Source organism: Xiphophorus maculatus, chromosome 23 (assembly GCF_002775205.1).
Source record: "Xiphophorus maculatus strain JP 163 A chromosome 23, X_maculatus-5.0-male, whole genome shotgun sequence".
Classification (NCBI taxonomy): Eukaryota; Metazoa; Chordata; class Actinopteri; order Cyprinodontiformes; family Poeciliidae; genus Xiphophorus; species Xiphophorus maculatus.
The window spans coordinates 18672319-18695810 of record NC_036465.1 but is presented as its reverse complement, the minus strand read 5'-3'; the positions used below and the strand labels follow the sequence as shown (position 1 = coordinate 18695810).

Below are 23492 nucleotides of genomic sequence, written 5' to 3'. Positions count from 1 at the left end.
GAAGTAGAAAGTACAGATACGTACTGTAAAATGTAGTGGCGTTAAAGTCGAAAGTATCCACTGCTAAATCTACTTAAGTAAAGATACATGAAAATTGTACTTAAGTACAGTGACGAAGTACTTCGTTACTTCCCACCACTGGTTATAAGCAATAATAGCGTTAATTGCAGCAGTACGAATGCAGTTGTGATTATGGAATGCTATTGATTGTGACCACTAGGGGGTGCTGTTTTGTTTCACTGATTTGTGAAGTAAGCTGCTAACAGAATAATACAATAAAATGGCAGATGGCAAAATACAAAAACAATACACATTTCAAGTTTATTATGTAAAAAATATATATATATATTGACAAATATAAGACATCTTATCCCTTTTATAAAGGGAGCTTTATTAATCCCAATTGTTGTCCTACAAGTAAGGATCAGTACAGGGGCTGAACATGGAAGAAACCTCTTAAAATCTCACCTGGAGGTGAAAAGCAGCAAAACCTTTCCTCACACAGATGTCAGAGACTTGTAGATGGTTACAATAGCCTCCTAACTCAAGCTATTTCAGGCAAATTGGGTAACGTTAGCTTTTAGGGGGTAGGGTATCCTAACTTTTCTTAGCAGGGAACTGGAGCTGATTCCAGGCTGTAGGAGCCATCACACTGAATGCTGGCTTCCCCTTTTCAGTTCAAACAAGTGGAACATGCAAAAGAAAAATGTTATTAGAGCGTAAAGAATGGGAAATAACTTACACAGAGCTGTTATTTCCCATTCTTTACGCTCAAATAACATTTTTCTTTTGCATGTTCCACGTTTTGGAACTAAAAGGGAGAAGCAAGCATTCAGTGTGATGGCTCCTACGGCCTGGAATCAGCTCCAGTCTGAACTCTAGATGTCAGAACTGATTTCACTGGATTTATTTTGAATGGTTCTTAAAAACAGGCAAAGAGATTCTATTAAACAGTGTCACTGCTTTTAAATTGTTTTCTATTGTTTTACACTTGTGCATATATATTAATTAGTTTTATTTTGTAATCAGGATGCTGTGTATTGCAGACTTCTGCCCAGGTCCCTCTTGAAAATGAGATCTAGATCTCAATGTTGTTTACCTGGTTAAATAAAGGAAATAATAAAAAGATATATATTTCTTTTCATGTTTGTTGCTTAGTGAGTAAAACGAGGTAACTCTCCATCCTTTAAGTGCAGTTAAGTCACTGTCTTTCAGTAGCTAACTAGAATATGCATCAATCTGTGAGCTTTTCTCGTGATTATTTAATGTCAAATTTCTTTACATGACTGTGTGCCAATCTGACATTCTTTTAAATATCTGCACATTGGTCTTTGAAGAAGCTTCACATATCAATTCAGCCTGTTGGTTAATTCTTATGGCAGGAGATATTTATAAATATGGGATTACAGTTACTTTAGAAGAGATTTACAACCCAAACATGTGTAGGTTATTCATGTAATCCAATGCTGCTATAGTCCAGTGAAGGTATGCAGTAGGTCAAAGGATCTTAGTGTGGATCTTTCTGTGCACATGTAAGAGCAGTACTCACGTAAGAATGTAGTTGATGTGAACTATATCTGTGCAGCAATAATATTTTTACATTCCATCATTTTGAATTGGATACAAGCAGCCATTTTTAAGTAAGCAGGCAGCCATGTGTCTTAATTCTCACAGAGCATAAGTGAGTAAAGGAACGTTTTATAAACATTGATTAAAAGGTGCATTGTTTTATTTGTCCGTATGATTTCCACTGCTTGGCTCCTCTTTATTATGTTTATTTGTTGTTAATATGAGAAATGTTCAGGCAAGTCACATAAAATCTCATAAAATAACATGAGGACTAGTGTGTGTTTTTCTTAAACATGTACTACTTGTTAAACATCAGTGTTTCCTTTGTGGATGTTGAATTACTTCTGCTATAAGCATCAAACCATCACAGATCCTTAAACTTAATGATGAGAAACAAGCATCATGTCAAAATCATCCTATCTGGATCTCGTTAATGTCAAGAAAGAAAAGGGGATTTATCTGCTGTCAGTCAGATACAGATTGTCCTGCCTCAAGCAAAGGACTTTAAGTATCTTGGTCTCTGATGGTAATAGACTAGAGAAAGGATAATCAGATAAATGCTTTGTTTGCAGTAATGTGGGTGCTGTTCTGGTCTGGTGTAGTGAAGAAAGCTGAGACAAGCAACACTTTTCAATTTACCGTCCGTCTATGTTCCAACCCCTCACCTCGGATGCTGCAATATGGGTTATTATTGATTGAACAAGATCCCAGATACAAGCAGCTGAAAAAAAGTTTTTTCTGTAGGATGACTGGATTTGGCTCTAGAGATAGATATACTTTTAGGTATTTTTGTTCACGTGTTTTAATTGGATTTTAGTTCACTGGAAAATCTTCACCCATGTTTGTCCCAACGTTTTTAACACAGTATTGGCATGAACGCTACAACAAAATGCGCATTTATTTGAAAAAATGAAAAATGGTACACAAATTCTTTGTTTCAACCCAAATTAATTCATATTTCTGTTATATTGAATAAAACATATATTTTTGGAGATAATTTACAAATGGTTGTATTTCACTTTTATTTACATTTTACAAAACAACTCAACCTTTGTGCAAACACAGGTTGTACAACAGTTGCAAAAATAAAGTCAGACTAAATAACATTTTAGCTCTTTAATCTTCATCCACCAGCCAGTTTTTCCAAGAGACGTCTGTTTTTTCTTAGTTCTGCTGATTTGCAGACGTCTCTTTTTGTGACAATACACATTGAGTTCTTATTGCTTCACTTCAAAAATCTGATAAATTCTCAACATGATAAAATGTTTTTTTTCAGTCCAGCACTGATAGCATGAGAGTCCAATGTTCATCACTGGTTGTTTTTATGCTCCTGCTTTGACAATTACTGGCGTTTCTTTATGCAGTTGTGTGGCACACATTCATCCTGTTCCTCCAGCTCAGGGCAGGGGCTGCCAGCGTTTGCTGGCCGCAGAAGTATGTAACGTGTGCGGTGACGAACTCCACCTCTGGAGCAGGGACCAAGACACAGACCCCAAGATGACCAGAGGGAGACTTCGCAATCCAAAGGTGTTGCTGGGTTTAAAGAGAGAAGAAGAAAATGAAGAAACACTGCCCAAAGAAATGCCTGTTCTGCAGCAGTCATATACATGCAGACAGACAAACAGATGGATTATATTGTTCTGGAAGAGTAAACCTATGGTCTAGTCTTTCCCAGGGAGGGTGAGAAGTGTGATCTTTCAAGGGTTGGAATTCACTCTTTGTTCCCTGTCTTAAAAAGTGTGACCACTAAACTATCATGCTACTCTGGTGTTGCCCCTGTGCCTTTTCAATATGCAGCACTGAAGAGGTCTATTAACTATGATGGACCTACGCAAAATCTCATCCTTGTAGGTTGACATCCTGCCAATGGAGAGCTATTTAACTATCTCAGTGGCCTCTGCTACTGTGATGGAATGCCTTCTTCCGAGTCTTCAGTTTCCGACTCTCTCACAGTAAAGAGACAAGATTGAGGAGATTCTCAAAGTGCTCTTTCCACCGGTCTACAATAACATCAGTCTGGGTCTGCAGTTCCCTAATTCAAAATCAGACAAAACACAGATGCTGCAGTCTGTCTTGTTTTTTCTATACCTGTGCTATTTGACAGTATTTAGAGACAACCAACCCTTCAAGGCCTTCTTCAACCCAGCAGGTTCCATCACCTCTGGGGTCCATCAGCAGATCCTCTGGTCACCAACACAACAAATGGCAATATATTTTAGGCCATAGCTCTCGAAAGCCACGTCTGCAGTGAAGGTCCTGCCCCATTCTGATTTCATGTCCCCAACTTCCCCAAGGGAAGTTGGGGACATATGCCTGCTGGGGACTCCAGCAGGCATAAGTTGAACAGGTTCCTCCACCAGATGTTCGCAGCTCACTCTCAACATATGTTTGGTTTTACCAGATCTGTCTAACAAATCGCTGCCAGTGGATTCAGCTCGCTACCAGGTGGCAATGAGTTAATATCTCTAGCCCTCTCTTCAGCCGCAGCAGGTCAAATGATAAGATTACAACACTGATCATCGACCTTTAGCCCAAGATGACCTGGTATCAAGCACACTTATGATCAACTCATGCTCAGTTAAATTGCAAAACATTTTTTGGACTCCAAGAAGGCCGGGTAATCTGAACTGCTGTTCAGTGCAAAAGGTCAGAACCTTCCCTCTTGCAACTTAATGCCACAAAGAGGTGACCCCTCATGCTAGTAATCTCTAAAACTGAGGCAATCAGCTGAGAGCTTGTGGGTAATCCCCACACCCTGGGAAGCCCCTCTACCCGGAGTTGGGTTCCACACTGTTGTGGTTCAACCTCAAACAGCAACTCCAGCTTCTTTCCTACCAGTAGCTGGTAGGAAAAAGTCTAAATACTTTCAGGGGTATAAATATTTTTGTGAGGAAAAACTTTGTGTTATTACCTGAGAAACGCTGAGGATTGATGGAGTTTGGCAGAATGTGATTAGAAATAGAAGTTTGGCGGTCTGGTGTTCGACGCTGTCGGGTAATCTTTATGCTGGCAATAGGTGGAAGCTCCTTTAGTCGAGGGTAGTAGAAGGAATTGGCTGGATGGTTCGGCATTTGTGACGTGATCTGAAAAGCAGTCAGCGAGCAGTTCATCAGAAAAAGCAACAGATTCTCAGTAGAACCCCCAGTGCACATTAGCCAGCTTTAAAGCACATGCTGCAAAAGGATGGATAGTCTGTTATATAAGGGGCCCCTTTTTATTTAAATCACTTCAGGTCAGACGTGAGGGCTGCCAAGCAATCATTCAGCCACAGACAGCTAAGAATGATGCCCTGTTCCCATTCTGCTTACGTACTCCAAAAACAAGACAGAGACACCAGAATTTGAGGCAGCAACAGCTTAGTGAAGGACATAAACAGATGATGGTTTCTTCATACCTTTGTAATGTTTTCAGGGGGGCTGGTGGGAAAGTTGGGAGAAGAAAAAGTGAATCCACTGTCCGTTCCTGCATCATAAGGCTGGAGGTCGACGGTCACTTCCTGTTTCCACCGGTTACCCTCACAAAGATTGAGACTGTCCACACCGACAAACCAGTCAGGGCTGGGGATCATCTTCACCATCAAAGATAGCTGTCAGACACAAAACACTGATGTTAGACTTCAATGTCCAAAATAGAGAGTTTAATTGAAAAACTATGAAACACTAATTATCATAATTTTGTAAAAAGGGATGACCAGATTACCAGGAAGTTAAAAATACTTACAGTTCCTTGCAAAGGTACTCATAAAAGTTGTGCTTCACATTAAAGCCACAACCTTATTGCACTTTGTTGGAATTTTATGTCACAGACCAACATGAAGTAGTGAACTTTAAAGTGGGAGAAAAATTATACATGTATTTTCACTATAAACAAAAATCCAAAAGCATGCATCCTACTGTGATACCCCTAAATACAATACAGTACCACCAATGGTTTGTGAAGGCCTCAGAGGTTTGTTATTAGAGAACAAACAGCAACCAAGTGCGAAACAGGTGAGGTTGACGAGAAATTTAAAGCAGAGTTCAGTCATAAAACAAAACCCCAAGCTTTGAACATCTCACAGAGCTCTGCTCAATCCATCATCTGAAAATGGAAAGATTATGACACAACTCCAAACCTAAGCAAGACATGATAGTCCACCTAAACTGGCAGGCTGGGAAGGAGAACATTAATCAGAGAAGCAGCCAAGAAGAGGATTGTTGTCACTATGGAGAATCTGTAGTGTTATCAGCTGGGAGAGTCTGCATACTATTAGCTGAACTCCACAAATATTAGCTTGTTAGAAAAGAGGCAAGAAGAAAGCCATCGTTAAAAGAAATAGATCTAATTTGTAGTATTCTAAAACCATGTCAGGAAAGTGGAGGCAGAAGAAGGACCTCTGGTCAGATGAAACCAAACTTTCTGGCCAATACAGAAAGAATGGATAGAGCTAAAGTGCAGAGCAGTCCTAGATTAAAAACACGTTTGAAGCTGAAAATTGACAGTGGTGGAGGTTCACCTTCCAACAGAACAATAATCCTAAACAACACATCACATACATTAACCTGAGATTAACACGACCCGGTTTGACTCAGCTTGAGTGATTCTGTAAGGTAAAATTAGTAAAAATGTCAGTCTCTAGACTGAAGTGTGAGGTGGCTTTACCCAGAAATCATAAAAAGAGAGCTGAATGCTGAATGGACAACACATTTTATAGATTTTCTTTGACAAAAAAAATGTACCTTTTAATTTAACTTCTAAATTATGCACTGCTTTTTGTTGGTTTATCACATAATATTTATATAAAAAATACACTCTGGTTTGTGGTTGTAATATGACAAAATCTGAAAATGTCCAAGGTGTAAAACTATTTTTATTTTCCACCAACGACTCAAATGGTTGCTACCATAATAATAAACCACACATGCATCCTCAATACCATCCAAGACCCAAACTGTCTTGTTCCGTCACATGTAAGGTGATATAATGTCTAGTCAGTCTTCCAACATAACCCCATAAAAAACCTTGAACTCTATTTGAAGCTGAATAAAATAACTCTTATCTCTAATAAAAAATATTTTATACTATGACATGTAGATTGAAATGTAATGAAAACACTTGCTATTTTAATATAATAACCATTAGTCCACTCTGGACTGTGCAACTTTAAATCCTGTGGAAAGTGAGATGAGTGCAGAATGAATGAAATTACAGAGATCACAGTAACATCAGCCAGGACAATAAATGCAATAGGCCTGACATCACACACACGAGCGCCGATGTAGGGATTTTGCGACTATAAAACAGTCGGCATGTGTACACGTGCACCCCGTCTGTCTCCTGTATGATGTATGTTTCCTGAGAAACGGTGATCTCATCTCGGAGAGTGGATTTAGGGTCAAAACACACTGAAGTGATGGCAGAAGACCAGACAGCAGCACTTTTGAAAACTTCTCCATTTTTGGAAAAACACATTTGACAATTGCTGCTCATCTTGTCAGTCTGAGAGTCGGTTTTTGTATGGGCTTTGAATGAATCGCTGGTGTTGAACCAAACAGAGAGCGGGGACCAGCAGATCTGAGACAAAGGAATGAGATGAGTCAGGAAGACATACGAGTGTTCGTTTTTCTTCCAGTGATAAATGTTAAAAAGTAAAGACTAAACCAGAAGAAGTCTTGTGGCCTTTTAGAAACATCAACGTCCTTCCTTTTTGTTCTTTGAACTTCCTGCCTCTTACGCTTTTCATCTTTTTCTGAAACTCTCCTGAGCTAATCTGAAAGGTGCCGCCTCTCGGCTAATTTCTTAATTATTAGCTGAATGGAAGTTTGCATTACATAGGACCTGGTCAGGACCAATCTTGAAACCCTGTGTCCATCTCAGAAAACCGTTTTCAAAGACCAGAAGGCATCCAGCAGAAAGCCTCTCGAGCGGCTTAAAATGGATCACATTCTGCGTCTCCATCTGGTTGAGCTCCACATTAAACAATAGCTGGATATATGATGACAGAAGTCATGTGTTTGGGATTCCTGGCGGATGTCGTATAAACCATCGGCTGTCTTCAAAGGAATGATACAGTATTTATAAATGAGAGCGCAACAGACAGTGCAACATACTCACAGATTAAGTTATCAGCTGGATCACGTCATTAAATCATGTCCAAAACAACACACTCAATAGCTGGGCTTTGCTTTGCTTATCTGATCTAAAAACAGACCAGCACACACGTCACATACCTAGAAGACAACACGGCGGGGTGCTGTACATTACCTATGCTTACAGAAACAATGCTCAACTAAAGAGTGTTCAACTCTTTCTTTTTGCCCTCTGGTTCAAGGACTAGTCTCCTAATGTAGTTGACAATGCAAGCAGGAGACTCTCTAGACATGATAATCTTGAAGAAATGCCACTTTTTACGGGTAATTACAATAAAAATTGAAATGAAAAAACAGGATCTAATTCTTTTTATTTGAAACAGTAAGGCACATATCATTGCACAGATTGGCGGACGGATAAAAACCCAGATTTTATTGCATATGGGTGTGAAGTATAGTAGACGCAAGAGGAATGGACCTTCTCTCTCACCTGAACATGCAGGTAAGAAGCAAAAAAGCCCAGATAGGAACAATTTTATCAGCTGGCGCACTTAAGCTGAATCTGAACTTTATTAAAGATAAGCAGCAACCTTATATCGCCTCAAAAGAGACCACAGATTTAATTAGACAACTTTTTACTTTACATACACTTTTTGTACTCTGGAGACATTGGTATGATTGCCTTCTGAATGGCTAGGAGTTGGTTTTTTTATTGTACTTTTTATTCTTTTATTGTCTTTGCTTTCCTTTGTATGTAATCTGGACTCTGAGTCTGTAATAAAATCTATCTATCTATCTATCTATCTATCTATCTATCTATCTACATTTCAGATTAATTTTTTTTCTTGCTGGTATCAAAACTGTGAAATGCTTGTGGATCCCTGTGTGGGGAATTGAGCCACAAAAAATCTAGCTTATAAGATGAAAGACAGCTGGGCGGAGAAAAGAGGCAAAGACTGGGTTCTAAATACTAGACGATGACATCGTCTATATTCTAATTGATGAATAGTATTGTTACAAGCAGTTAAAACCAAAATTACACATAATCTCTGGTAGGTTTAGATTAAAAATAATTTGTATTCAAAGAAGAAGTTAATTTTTGAGAGGAAATGTAACAGGAAATAATAAAAACGTGTGAAAGAGTTTACGTTTTACAACAATTCATCTGTTTTTATTTACCTTTTCTTCTTAAAAATTATTTATACCTTTATCAATAAGAAGTGTAAAAATCTTTAACAGCATGAGGATGAGCTGAATTTAGAGCAGTTCTTGTTAAGGGAAAACTGGCTCAAATATGCACACAAACTCCTATAAAAGCTCCTGTAAATTTCCAACTTTTGTACTCAAAAACCAGTCGAGCATATGAGTTGTATTGTTCTAATGAGCTGGTGGTCTTGTTGCATTTTCCCCCTTATCATATTGACAAATATTTCGCACAGAAAGTGGAAAGCGTCCATGTTACTGTTTTACATGTGTTTGGCTAACTATGAATAGTTTACTAAGCTGATAAAATCAAACTGGGTTACATACAATTAAATCTGAATTTGACCTGCTTGTCTTGTAATGTGCCTTGTGATAACATCTGATGTGAATAATCACTAAATAAATACAAAGTGAGCCTAGCTAAAAACAGACAATTAATTCAACATGCCAGATGTTTGAATTGCTTCACAGAAGAGCATTAGTAGCATTGAGGTTTTTACTAAGAAAAGTACCAGACCAGTCAAAAGTCAGAAAAATCTTACATGATGTTGAACATAATGGGAGGTAATTCTTTGTTTAATTTTTCTCAACTTAAAGCCACTCTGACCAACAGACATCTTCATAAATAATATTTCAGAGGAAGGGAATGTGTACATAGCCTACAATCCAACCAGCTCCTTTTGTTAAATGACATTCTTGGATTAAAAGTTAAATGTGTTTTTTTTTTCTATTTATTAAAATTAATGAACTATGAAAGATTTCATTGGCTCCCCCAGCGGGTCAGTACACGACATATCATACTCACCAAATTGCATCAGATTATATCTGCTGTATCTATTCATACCAGCATCCAACATATGAAATGTTTTAAAATCTAATTGAAAACAAAGGAAAAGTAAGATGTTTTTTTGATTAAGCATTGCAGAGTGAGGATGACCGAAAATGGATTTAGACATTTATGTTGAAACCACGATCTGGTTTGAAGCAACCTCTAATCAACTAAAGGCCCCTCTCTTGCGTTGGCTTGCGTTAACGTTCGTGAGTCGACCATCAGAGGAACTCTGAGCAAGGACGATGTCCACTGCAGGGAAAAGGCGATTACCGTCTGAGAAGAACCCCACTGCCCCATCTGCGGTTTGTTCCCAGCCCAGATTGACGATGAATAAACTCATCTGCAGTTTATTAAAGATCACATGCAGAAGAACAGGGACTGTTGGAATTGTGTTTTGTAGACAGAGAAGACCAAACACTGAAGTTTTTGGTTCAAAGCAAAAAAGGATCTGTTTGGACAAAGGAAGCACTGCGTCCAAGCAGGAGAAACTCATCCCAGATGCGCAACCCTAAACGACAATAATGGTTTTGACATGTTTTGTTACTCGTGAAATAATTTCAATCAATCATTACAACAAATTTTGACCAACAGTGTCAGGACATTCATTCACTGACTTAATCTCTAAAGGCAAGTGAGGCCTGTGGAGCATTAAATGATGTTCTAGGTACTTTATGACCTTCTGGATGTATCATCTATGGACTCTTGGAGTAATTTTGGAAGACTGGACAGTTTTCAGATGATTCACCACAAATCCATGTTTTCTCCATTAGTGAATGATGACTCCAAGTGTGGTTCACTGGAATCAAAACCCACTAAAATGCTTTTGTTTCTTTTCTCTTTTTATTCAGGCTGAGAGATATTAATGACTTTGTTCCCTAACTATTCTTGGATATCTTTTATCCCTTGTCACATTGTCAAATAGATTCTATTTAAGGGATTACTGATTTCTACAGTAATTAGGCCTGGGTGTGGCTGGTGAAACTGATCTATTGTGGTTAAGCACAGCTAATGCATGACTTATTTTTGTGCTTGGTGATAATAACAGGATACATTTTATTTTAGGTTGTGTATAGACAAAGCACGCTAGCTCAAAGTTTAACAAGCTAATTAACAAAAAGCAAAAATCACTGGTGGGCCAATTTTCTCTTCCCTCAGACAGGAAAACTGTAGCTGTTTCTACGCGTCTGCAGTCTTTATGTTGAGGTAACTGGCATTTACTGGTATTTACCTTACACAGATGGGCCCCTCCCTCGGCTCCAGTTCAGCCTGAGAGCAAAGTGTGCAGGATGGATGTAGGCGTTTGCGGCTACTGAACTCAGGCACTTGGTCTAAACAAAGTCTGACAGGGTGTAGTGGAAATAAGTAGGACATTACTTGGTGGGTGCATATGCACGCTGTAATAGACCCAGCTCAAAGTGACTGCGTGAGTGTAGATGTGCTTTTTGAAGCGTCATCGTCTCCTACCAGTGGGTTGCGGGGCACCATGAGCATCTCCGTGGAGCTGTGTCCGATCCCATTGGGAATGCCGGCTGTCCGGTACATAACTCCGATCGTGCGCTTCTTCCGGGCCTCCTTGGCTGCTTTCATCAGCTCCACCGTCACACCAACTTCAGCAAAGCTCTGCACCCCGGGACTGGCTGAAGAGCCCTCCTCCCAGAGCTTAAAGTGGTGGTTGTGGCTCGCCGCTATTGAGAGAGAAAAAGCAATTGAAGAAATGTGAGATGAGAGAAGTGAGATGCATGCTCACTTGACTCCTTTTGAGTGTCAATGAAGCTCCGCAGAGTCCTGAGCCAGACGATGAGATCATTTCCACCACGGAGCCTGAGTGTACTTCTACGGCTGCCTCCTACTTCCTGCATTTAAACTGATAATTCTGAGGGAATTGCTCATATGCATGTGTTATTGCAAGGTTATATTCTCCGTCTTTTCCTGCAGAAACCGCAACACAGGCCGGAGCTGCCAGGATGTAGGTCAGGATCCTGGACTTGGCAGGCAGAAGTTGGACAACAATTTATTTTAACAATTCTGAAAACCCTTAATGATGCTTTTGTGCAGCCTGGGCCAGCAGGCTTTCTCTTCACATTCTTTGAAAAAGTTCTGGCTATCTCAGAAATCTGTTAAAAATCAAGAGCCCAGTTTTAGATTTGAACCACAGGTTCTGGAGACCCACAAAGCCACTGACCTGGACCCGTGGTTTTAAGGGCAGAGTAAGGTTAGCCAGAAACACGCTGACAAATGCTCTGATGGTTCTGCCTTACCTCACTTTTCAGAGCTGCATAAAGACACTCACACACACATACAGACTCAGGATTTTAACCTTAAATAGTCTTGACACATGTATGAGCGCACACTTAGTTGCACAACTTGCCTAGCACACTTCACACACTATCTTGTTTCTCCCCATACCGCCGTTACTTGTGGACCTTAATTGCATTTCCATCCTAACTAGCATCAAACCCCCGAAATTTGATAATGCATCACACTTATGCCCCACCAAGACTTCAAAGCCAACCCTTCCTAAATTGCTTGAGTATTTTTTTATTCATGACAAAGTCCAGTCCTTCAGAGTCCTCGGCCCTATTCCCTACTGACGTTTGCTGCAGCTTTTTTTTTTGTCCCCTATAGTTTGCCGTCTGCTCACTGAGGCCCTTGTGTTTTTGTTCCCTGGTGACAAAGACCATCTCTTTCCATGCCCATGGAAATAATTATGTCAGAACCGCTGGTGCCTGTCTCTGTTAGGAATAAGTAGGGCACTCTCCTCTTCCATGGCATCACTGGGCCACCTGGAAACCAGACATCGCTGCTACTATGTCCCCAATATTTTGTGATATTACTCGCTTTAACCTTCTCCTATTTTGACACATCACCATATCAAGCAAGAAGGGACCACTGCTTTGGCATGTTCTTCAAAAAAAATCTTTATTATTTATTTATTTGATTTTTAAATCTCAGCAACAAGACGTAAAAAGGTTTTATTTGTTTTCTTGTGCTTGAAAGCACTGATCAAAGCATGAGATGAGTAATTTCTCTTTGAAAGCTACTCATTGTGTGGCCTATCTGTAGATATGTGAATCATACTTGTAAACGTGCAGTTCAAATTTCAGCTAAGGCAGTTGTCAAAAATCTTAAGTCTCCAAAATTGGTGCAAGCACAAAAAAGAATAGTGATTTTAAACTGAAAAGGGATTTAACTGTGTGAAAGCTACATTTGTCCACGTCATTTTTCCATCATCAAAGTCTAATTTTACTGTGTTTAGGATTCAATTATGTTTTTCATTGTTTTTTTTTTCACAACATTTGCTCAATGTAGCTGGATATAGTATAATGTACCTAAGAGTTGGTGTAGGGTTTGTAGTCGTTCTATGTTAAAAAAAAAGTATTTTAAGTATCACGTGTTGTTGGTCATGCTGGTTTTCAGGTTTGTATATTTCACTGAATTCTTGTGTTTTCTGATCACCTCATTGTTTAGTCACGTTCTTTTCTGCAGCGTTTCCTCAGATTTTGGTTCAAACTTTTGTTTTTGTGATCCACTTTGAATTCTCTGATCTCTGTTCATGGTGTTTCCTCCTCCTTACATCTGCAACACATTCAGTTAATCAGACTCACCTGTTTAGGTAATCATGTTTATACTCCCAACTCTTTTCAGCCCCATTTTGGAACCATGTGATTTGTCTGACAGCTGATAGAAAAACAAAGAGAAACACCATCTGGTAGTTTCTTTGACCATTTTTTTAAAAAATTCACCGGTAATAAAATCTTCTACCAGTGTTACGTATGACGCTTTTATTTCATTCCAAAAACACTCTAAAGAGAAGCCATATCTTTCTCACCTATGAGTTTGGACCACTGCGCTGGGGGTCGGAACAGGGGATACTGCTTTGGAAAAGCCTGCGGGCTCCAGTGACCTGTAAAGACCAGGATGTAGGAAGCGGGACCCTTGGCTGTGCAGCCCGTTCTGTTGAGGGGTTGCAGAGGCTCGGCAAACGCGAAATGAAGCTTCACCAGCAAAACAAGTAGCTTGTGCAGCCAACCGCAGGCCGGGTGCTCTGAAGACATCATCTGCAAGGAATGAAAAATGAAAAACCGGGTTATTCGTCCAGCTGCATGTTGGAGCTGGAGATGATTCCTGAACAAAGTCTGATAAGGAGGTTGGAACTGTAAACTGGGAGGCACCTTTTAAGATCAAATGTGTTTGGGCACATAATCTTGGTTTGGGAGGAAACAAAAAGGAAGACTAGCCAGAACATTTAGGAAGCCAAGCCCTGGACAAACCTCGAAAATAAAAGGAGACAGGGAAAATTCCACATCCCTGCCCTCGTATCACAATACAGACGTTTCATCTGAGAACAAAGCTTGTTGAACCTTCTGACCCTTGAGCTTTCAACTTCTGGGCTGGGCACAGTGTGTGTGTTGATCTCCAGCCAATCTCTAGCTATGCGACAACAGCTAATATTCAGCAGGAATGTGTGTTGCAGGAGCTGCCCTGAAATAAAACGGCACATATGGATGTGAAATCTATCTGACCTCACCGACTGACCATCCACTGACCCTCAGCTGAGTCAGACAGACTCGCACTCTATTTAGAGGCAGAGAGGGGAGGAGGGCACGTGCGCAGCCATCACTGCAAACACTTTTCACCTTTTATATATTTTAACAGGGCTAAGGAGAGTAAAGGAGGGAAAATGTGTCTTTTCATTGCTCTCAAATTTTCACCAAAGTTTCTGCCTTATTTAGATGGTGGCCAAAAGTTAGACTGCAGTGTTAAGTTCACAATGTCAATGCTAAGCGGTCAAATCACCATTAGTGAAAATTGCAAATATCGTAAATCACCAACTTGAATTCCATTTTATGTATATTTGAGGTTAAAACCTTTTTTAAGAGCATGCAGGGGTTTCTAAAAGTATTGATTCTTGCTAAATTTTGTCACAAAATGCCTATATGTTATCAAAAATCTTAAGTCTCCTAAATTGGTGCAAGCACAAAAAAGTATAGTGATTTTAAACTGAAAAGGGATTTAACTGTGTGAAAGCTACATTTGTCCAGGTCTTTTATCCATCATCAAAGTCTAATTTTACTGTGTTTAGGATTCAATTATGTTTTTCATTGTTTTTTTTCACAACATTTGCTCAATGTAGCTGGATGTAGTACAATGTACCTAAGAGTTGGTATAGGGTTTGTAGTCGTTCTATGTTAAAAAAAAAAAGTATTTTAAGTATCACGTATTGTTGGTCATGCTGGTTTTCAGGTTTGTATATTTCACTGAATTCTTGTGTTTTCTGATCACCTCATTGTTTAGTCACGTTCTTTTCTGCAGCATTTCCTCAGATTTTGCTTGCAGTGTTGGCTGCTTTATGTTTGATTTCTTCCTTTGCATTATTTCAACACATTTCTCCACTTCTGAGGCAGGAGTGAATATTTTCCTGCCATTTCTCTCCGTTTTCAGCTTCATTTCCGAATTGCATCACAAATAAACACAAAAATGCAATTTCAAGGCCACATGTTTGATTTCTCGTTTTACTGAAAGCCGACTTAAACGTGAAATAAAACTTGAAAGCTGAGAGCAGAAGATTTTTCTTTCTATTGACATTCTACAAAGGGCCAACCCGGTGTGTTTCTATAGTATTGCTAAACCTCCAAGCAGCTGCAGAATGCAGACAGTTAAATTTGGGTTAGTCAACACACACACACACACACACACACACACACACACACACACACACACACACATGTCCACACCCACACACCATCAACACACCTAACACCCATGTCTTGCTGCATATTGTCCCTGAGGTCTATTTCCAGAGGTCAGATTGAATTACTCAGCCAACATAGCTCTAAATGTCCAACTCTGACACTTTTTTCTCACCGCAGCCTCGCATGTCGCTGATCTTTTGATCAGTTCCCCATCTGTACTGACTGCAGATTAATCATTGCAGAGTTTAACAGCCACCCATAAAAATACCTGCAGTATGGAGACACATAACCCAGCCTTTATCACTGCAGGGAGAAATATCAAGGTTTGGATGTCCAACTAATTCCTAAGGTCATTTCTCTGACTTCTGCAAAGGCTTACAAGTTTCCTAAAACTGGTTCTCCTTTTCTCTTACCTCTTCAACACTATTTTGGTTTAGTAAACCCTCTGACCTTCCTCCTGAACAATTTTTTGAAAAAAAAAAAAAAAGTATTTCCTTTATTCAACCAGGTAAACCCCGTTGAGATCTAGATCTCATTTTCAAGAGGAACCTGGGCAGAAGTCACACCAAAGCTGCAACACACTTCCGATAACCTGATATTTCTTGAATTTGCACATAAATATTAATACAAATAAACCGCAGATGGATTAATGAGAGTTCACGGTGATTCTGACGTGCAAAAATACACACTTGCACCGGCAGCCCAGGCCCACTGTGACCTCATCAGCCAGCATAGACTCACACGGAGGAGAATTTTTTTATTTTTTCCTGTAAGGCATAAGAAGCAATAAAATCTTTCAGGCACCTTTCCTGTGCTGTTAGAGCAGCTTCATGCAGCGATAATGCAAACATTCAACCTCGTCCCATTAATTTGGTCATTCAGATCTGCACACATACACAGATTTTTAACAAGGAGCTGACAGGGAAGGTAATTTTCTGTTTGTTTTTTTCCTTGAAAATCTTTTATTGGGCAACAATAGCAGAATCAGGAGTTTGTTCAGGACGAGAAAAAACCAAAAAACCAAAGATGCAACCATCTGTGTTGAATTATCCTTTTCATGCATGCCTGATCCGTGTGCAGATTTCTGGTTGAGCTACAAGGAGAAAGATGGACACTTAGACAGGTGGGGACATAACAGGAGGTGAGAAATTTAATTAAGGCAGCTAAATGTTGCGTGCAAAACCTGATTATTCTAAAGTATTTTTAGATACGCTACTGACGGAAAGCGTAGAAAGGATGGACATTTGGACAATTTGTGGGTAGAGTTCAGTGAAATGCCATGTAACTCTAAGGAGGAATATGTTATCAAGGTTTCCTAAAATAATGGCCTAAGTCACTTTTATGCCAAAGGTGATTTTTGCAAAATAAATAAATGAATAAATAAAAATATTCTCTTTATTGTTTGCCAAAAGATGATTAAGACAAAAAAATTCCTTTTGGCAAAAAACAACTTTTACAAACATTATTTTTATCAAGGTCGCCATATGCAAAAAGTCTAAAGGAAAACTGCAAAAATGTGTAGATTTTTTGTTTTAAAAGACATTTGATTCATTCAGGTGAAAGGATAAGAAAAACAATTTGATATTTGTCAGTTTTCGGCTGCTTCTCGTCAAAGTGCAAGACAATATAAATGCATACAGAAGCTTACTTTAAAGCAGAAAAACACAAACATATCTCAAGAAGAAGTCATGTTCACTTGAATTGTTGTGAAAACTATTCATCTTCTGCATTTGGTTTCCAAATTCGACCACAGGCACGCTCAGTTGTATTTACCTTCAATTACTCATAAATTGCATGTTGACATTGATTATTCAAAGTATTTACATAAATACGTGCTTCGTTTAGCTTACATTTACAATCAGTTTGTTTGGTTTTTTTTTTGTTGAAAGAAAAGACAGAAACTTCCTGGATGCTTCCTGACAACCAGAACATAAGGGCCAGACTCCTGCAGGCTCGGTGTGTGTTGAATGGATGACGGGTGCTCTGTGTCTGTTCCCTACCTGCGTTGGGTCAGTCGGAGAAGCAGCAGCACAACCACAGGGAGGATTCAGCTCTGCTCACTTTCCTCTCCACTGAAACTGGCACAACCTCATCACTCTTTTTCGCTCGGTGGGCTCCCTTTATCTCTTTCCAGATTTCTCTCCTCCTACCTTCTCTCTCTCTCATTGTCTCTCCTCATATTACCCTCCTCTCACTCTCTTTCTCCTCCCCCACTCGCCCCTCACCTCTCCTTGTATGGAAAGGCAGTTAACAGTCTTTGCTCCTCTCTCGTTTTCTCTCCCTCTGTCGTTCAATGTGCCTCAATTCCCAGAAGGCAGTTAACATCCCTCCAGGCAAACACCCCAAAGCATTGTCTATTTTTTTGGTGCTCAGTTGCTAAAAAAAAAAAAAAGGCAGTAAAATTGAAAGAGTAACGAGGACTTCGGCTCCGCAGACAGACACGCAACCTGCCTGACAAATGAGGGGAGTCTGGACAGAAGCACTGGCTCTGATTTCAGCAGCTAATTTCAGTTTGATTGGAAATCAGAGGGAATCAAAGGGGTTTAAAATGGTTTCCGTATCTTTTTTTTTTTTTTTTACACTTCTTCTCTGTTTTAAACCACTCCATCTCCAGATCCAGCTGTGATTCGAGCATTAGGATCCCCGTTTCTTCAGGTTAGAGTGTGTAAAACGTCGTGTTTATGTGCAGCAGCAAAGAAAAGAAGAAAAAAAAAAAGCGATTCCCCACAGCTGGGACGCACATGGACAACCAGGGAGGTTTCTGTTATCAGGAGCTACTTGTGAATATGTTGAAACCGAGTATAATAGAGACACTGTTTGTACATGTTAGAGTCTTAAAACAGCCACTTTAACCGAAGGCTTCAAAAGGAACAAAGCAGCTACCTTTGTGCCCTCACATACACAGCCTGGCAAGGAAACGTCAGTGTGTAAAAACTCAAAAACCTTTCCCAATTTCTCATGTGTGGCTAGATAATGTGATACAATCCCCGTCATATGTTCATATGAGAAGAGACATTTACACAGTAAATGCTGACAAAGACCATGTTGGAGCATCAACTTTTACAGCAGGTAAAAGTAAACAGGAGCACACATTTTACCTTTCCAAGCCTGGAGGGATGAAATGAAGACCCGGACTCTGACTACATGCGCTACAGACAAGAGAAGACAGAAAATCTGATCAAATGTGTGTGGTTTCTATGTATTTCAATTATTGAGAGTTCAGTAGTTGTGTAGTGCGTTATCTTCCGATGTGACTTGCGGATGCGACTATGGATTGCCATGATCTAATGAATTATTTCAGATCATGAAAGGACTCGGGTTGCACAGTGGTGTGTTTGTTAGGACTGTTGTATCACAGCAAGAAAGTCCTGGCTTTAAATCCCAGCCTTTGGTCTTCAAGCGTGGAGTTTGCACGTTCTCCTCTGGGTTGAAACAACGTTTCTGTGCAAAACCTGCCATTATGGGAAACATTTCTGGAGAGAGACTTACACAGTTTGAGCGGTTTGAAGGATGTCTTCAAAGCGTTGTTTTTACAGCTATGTTGTTGTAGCGCACATAAAACCTCACAAGTGAGACATGAAATGATCACATGGAGAAAGTGGAGACTTTTTGCCACTTCTGTTCACTGCCTCTACATTTACACAAGCAGTCTATCGCAAAAACAAAACATCCTGACGGTGATTTGGGCATGTGGTCAGGATGCCTCCTGGACTCCTACAGACACGTTGATGCCTGTGCTGAGAGGAGCAAAGATATTCTCAACCGGTGCAGAAATTACAGACCTTCCAGGAATAAGCAGCTGATGATGACGAGCAGAAAAGGGAAGAAGGAAAAGCAGACATATGGGTATCCAGTAACAATTTAGTTTTTATGTCCTGCAGTCTAAAGGAGTTGGTTAAGTAGATATATGTCCCTCCATCTGTTTTCCCTTCATTACGGGCTTGATTCATCTTTTTGATTTGCATGCAGTCCTGCATCCTTCACCCAGTCTGTTCTGCTGCGATGCAGGAAAACTCCCCTGCTTCCGCTTGCTGATTGATAACAATGAACTCAGCGAGTAGGCAGACTGATATTTAGTTTCAAACAACAGTTTTAGATTGGTCAGGTGTGCATGCGACACGTAAAATCACCTAAGCTCACAATGGCAGATAGAGCGTAAGTGTTTCTGAAAACTGGAACTAATGATAGCTGTGATTATTGTAACACACACACACACGCCCGCATACGCACACATGGGAGATTAGCATTAGGACACCAGATACAGCAGCAGATCTTCCAGGCTGACGCAAAACTCCAAGATAGATGGAAGTTTTCCTCTCGTCCTCATCAGTCAATCATGAGCAAGCGTCAGCGTTACTCCAGTCAGTGAAGTCAGAAGGGGAAAAGCCATGAGCTAATCACAGAACGCCTCCACCAGACAGACGCAGAGAAGAGAAGGAAAAAAGCAACATTAGAAAGAGATCAGGCATTCAGCTGAAGCTCACATTTATGCCATTTTTGGTATCAATTTTTAACGGCATGTTCTGATCTATCTAGTAAGAGAGATGGTACGGTGCCTCACCAAAGTTCTCACATCCCTTGATGTTATTTTATATTTTTTGACATTTTGTCACAAAATGCCAGCTATATCCATCCTCCCTTCAACTCTGACCAGGTTCTCTGACCAAAGCCATCCCCTCCGCGTGATGCTGCCTCACAAAGTAGTGGCAGCGCTACACGGGTAAGACTTTTATTCAGCTGTCTTTCTTCTTAACAGATTTGTGAATTTATACCTGTCATATGCAGCAGTTCTTCCACCTGAGCCGTGGACCTCTGCGTGTCCACACAGTCGGTTTAGGTGGATAGGAATATTGTTCCATCCACCTGTGTCTCTGACCCGCTGCTGAGGTGTCTGAGGCCAGGCGTATAATTTAAGTCAATTAAATTATACAGCTGTTGACTCGCTTTACTTCTTACAAGACTTTTGAGGGCAACTGGTAGCATTAGATTTTCTACAGGTGGATCAGAGGAAAAGTGGGCAATCTGAACTGATCATGCAATTGCATTCCACACACGTTAATTTTCTTCTTGCACATTTTGAAAACTATTTATGCATTTCCTTTCACAACCAAAACTATGCGCCGCTTTGTGATAGCCTGTGAAATAAAACCCCAGTTGAAACACGCTGAAGTTTCTGGTTGCAACGTGACAAAAACGAAAAGCTCGACAGGTATGAATGCTTTTACAAGGTGCAGTTTGTGTCTTTTGGAAAGTACAAGTTAAACCTTATGAACCTGAGGATTTTGAGGAGCTATCCTCAGCTCAAGACTGTCAACAATTACAGTGCACATTTATGGAGTGTGTGCTGCAGAAGTGGGTCAAACAGAACAAACACGGCTGAGATAATTGTAACGAACACAACCCGGTGAAATCATTTCTGTAAACTCGGACAAGCTTCTCAGGCAATTTAGAGATGATCTTAAGTGGCTAAGAGTCCATAAAAATCAGACACAGATGTGTACAGATGGTCAGAGAGCTGAATACAGATCCAATCATTTAAACAAGGATGTGAATCACCCGCTTCCTGGTGCTCCGTGTAAACACAGTGATGAAAACCAGGTTAAACCCCAAACCCAGGATGCTAATGTACTCACAAGTACACTCCAGAGACAAAAAGAGACTTCTTACACTAGACCACACATGCAATATCAATCATTTTTGCACTGATTACCAACTACGATCAGAATTAAACCAGCAGAGAAAAAAAACAATCAATACAGATTAAATGAGCAGTTTAAGTGTATAATAGGATTGAAAACCAAGCTCTGAACGGGACACAGTATTCGAGTCCTTTATAGGCTGAAATAATATTCGATCATTCCAGAGACAACCCAAGACAAATATTTATCCCGCTGCCTTCGGGTTGGTAGTACGATCCCTCCAAATGGGATACTTTGTCTGCCTGGAGACTAATCCATCACATGGGCAAGTATGCAAAAGCATGCCATACACTACCACACACTCTGATCTGTCAAGCTGCCCCCATTAAGGTTCAACGCTGTTATTTTTTGTTGACTTTCTCATGCCAGAGTGAGGTTATTTCGGTTTTAAGGAGAAAATCTGGAAACTAATACTTGCGGTTGAAAACACTTTTCTTCAGACAAATGGAAGAAATATTAGGCTGAAAGAAAAAAAAGAGACTGTTGGCAATTAAAAGATATGTATTTCAAATTGGAAAGGTCTCAAGTGTTTGAATTTGATTTTTTTTTTTTAAAGAAAGACATCATGTTGTATTAGTTTTCTAACACAGAATCAAACACTAAACACATTTAAACAATAAAAAAAAAACATTCTGAAAAAAGAAAAAAGGCAGACATCTGGAAACTAGCAGAAGCAAAAAACCACCTTGTTTTTTTATCCAAAATCTAATGCACATTGACCCATTTTACAGAGCACTTATCTGAATTTACGGACTCAGAAGCAGTGTGGGAACCGAGGGTTCACGTTTTACTGGTTTAACTGTGTTCTCCCAGAAGTGATGAGGCCTCAGTGTCTACTCCAGCGCTAAATGAACAAGCAAAAAAAAAAAAAAAGAATAAGCTAAAATCCCTGGCGGTGCAGCGTGGCAGCTGACGACGTCAGATTGAAGAAGGAGTTGGACGAAGTGTGTTTGAAGTGTTAGTCACGTCCTGTGAAACCCAGCTATCATCCTGGGCCTCTTGTAACTTCTGAGAAGTGGACAAACACGTGATTGTGCAATATGGCTGTTCCCCCCAACTTCAACAAAAACGGAGATAAAGGCTCCAGTATGTCATGGTGTAAAGATCAAGGTACTTATGGACAGAAGTGCTTCAACTACTGGACTCATTATGTTAATCAGCTGGCTTTTCTTCAGGTGCTGTAGTGTAACTCTCTCACATCCATACACAAACAGTCCGTTGCACTTATACAACATAACCATCAACTTAAACGTATTTTATTTGGATTTCTTTTGTATTCAGTCCCCTTTGCTGCGATTACTCTAAATAAAATTCAGCTTCACCAGTTGCTGTCAACAGCCTCTCAATTAGTAAACAATCATTTATTCTCTGCATAAAGTGGAGCGATGCCAACTCTGGAGGAGCAACACATCTGCTGACAAAAACAACGTTGTGCAATCAATACATCTTGCCTTTCTGAATGCGTGCCAACAGAAGAGGAATTGCTGAAAAAATGATTTGCAGTTTGCCAAAATCGGCGTAGGAGACACAGCAAACATGCGGAAGAAGGTGCTCTGGTCAGAGACAAAGATTGAACTTTCTGGCCTACATGTGAAAAGCCATGTGTGACGTTATGACCCACAACACCCGTTACCCACATGCGGTGGTGGCAGCATCATGCCATGGGGAGTCTTTTCTTTATCAGGATAGGGTATCAGAACTGACAGCATAAATCATAAGCTTAAATCTAAATCGAACAGCATGGAGGGCAGAGCAAAACTCAGGGCAAAACTGGAGGAAGCAAAAGACTTCAGATTGGGGTCAAGGTTCACCTTCCATCAAAGTACAAACTAAAGAACCCTAAAAGTTAGAGGTGTGTGATACTGCATTTCATGGTACACAGTACAGCTCCAGTATCGCCGATAACGATTCAGATGCTTGATATATTATTAAACTTCTGACCTTTAGGTGTTTTATGACAAGCAGAAACAGTAGAAAAGCAAAAACGCGTGCATGCATCTGCTCCTGCAATAAAAGGGCAAAAACATATAATTTGAGAACACATCGAAACAAAACTTTTTTGAGGTAGAGTTCAGTGAGAATCTGAAACTAAAGTATCGATCTTAGCATGCCAGTAAGATCGGAATGATCCCAGTGTCAATTTTATTCAAATACTGACTTAATATCAATATTATTAATATTTTAGGTCGATCTGCAAATTCACCCACAGGGCTAAAATGAAATGGTTTAAGATTAGAGATCCTGATGTGGTCTTATTGACATATCTGCTTCAACACACTTGAATCGTATAACTCATGAATTAACTGGTCCCTGTAGAACTTGATTACATGCTGTGGAGGTAAATCAGCCATTTGTCTCAGGTGTGTTGAACCAGGGACTCGTTTTCAAAGCTGTTAGACACAGAGATCCAGGAAACATTCAGACTTAA

The 23492-nt window shown here is 39.9% G+C and overlaps 1 protein-coding gene across 3 annotated transcripts; it reads right to left on the bottom strand.

The window, feature by feature from the left end:
- Positions 1 to 2444: 2444 nt before the first annotated feature.
- Positions 2445 to 23208, bottom strand: LOC102236381 (spondin-2-like). Of its 3 annotated transcripts, XM_023328791.1 has the most exons (7): positions 19596 to 23208; positions 18464 to 18514; positions 13502 to 13730; positions 11137 to 11357; positions 4964 to 5155; positions 4481 to 4652; positions 2445 to 3102 (listed from the first exon to the last, which is right to left on the bottom strand). In XM_023328791.1, exons 3-7 carry the CDS (start codon positions 13728 to 13730, stop codon positions 2912 to 2914), a joined length of 1005 nt encoding a protein of 334 aa, XP_023184559.1. In that variant the 5' UTR covers positions 18464 to 18514; positions 19596 to 23208; the 3' UTR covers positions 2445 to 2911. The 3 variants fall into 3 exon arrangements, with proteins under 3 accessions (XP_023184559.1, XP_023184558.1, XP_005795538.1); XM_023328790.1 differs by having other exon boundaries at positions 18464 to 23208; XM_005795481.2 differs by lacking the exons at positions 18464 to 18514; positions 19596 to 23208 and adding an exon at positions 17366 to 18453.
- Between the last annotated feature and the right edge of the window lie 284 nt (positions 23209 to 23492).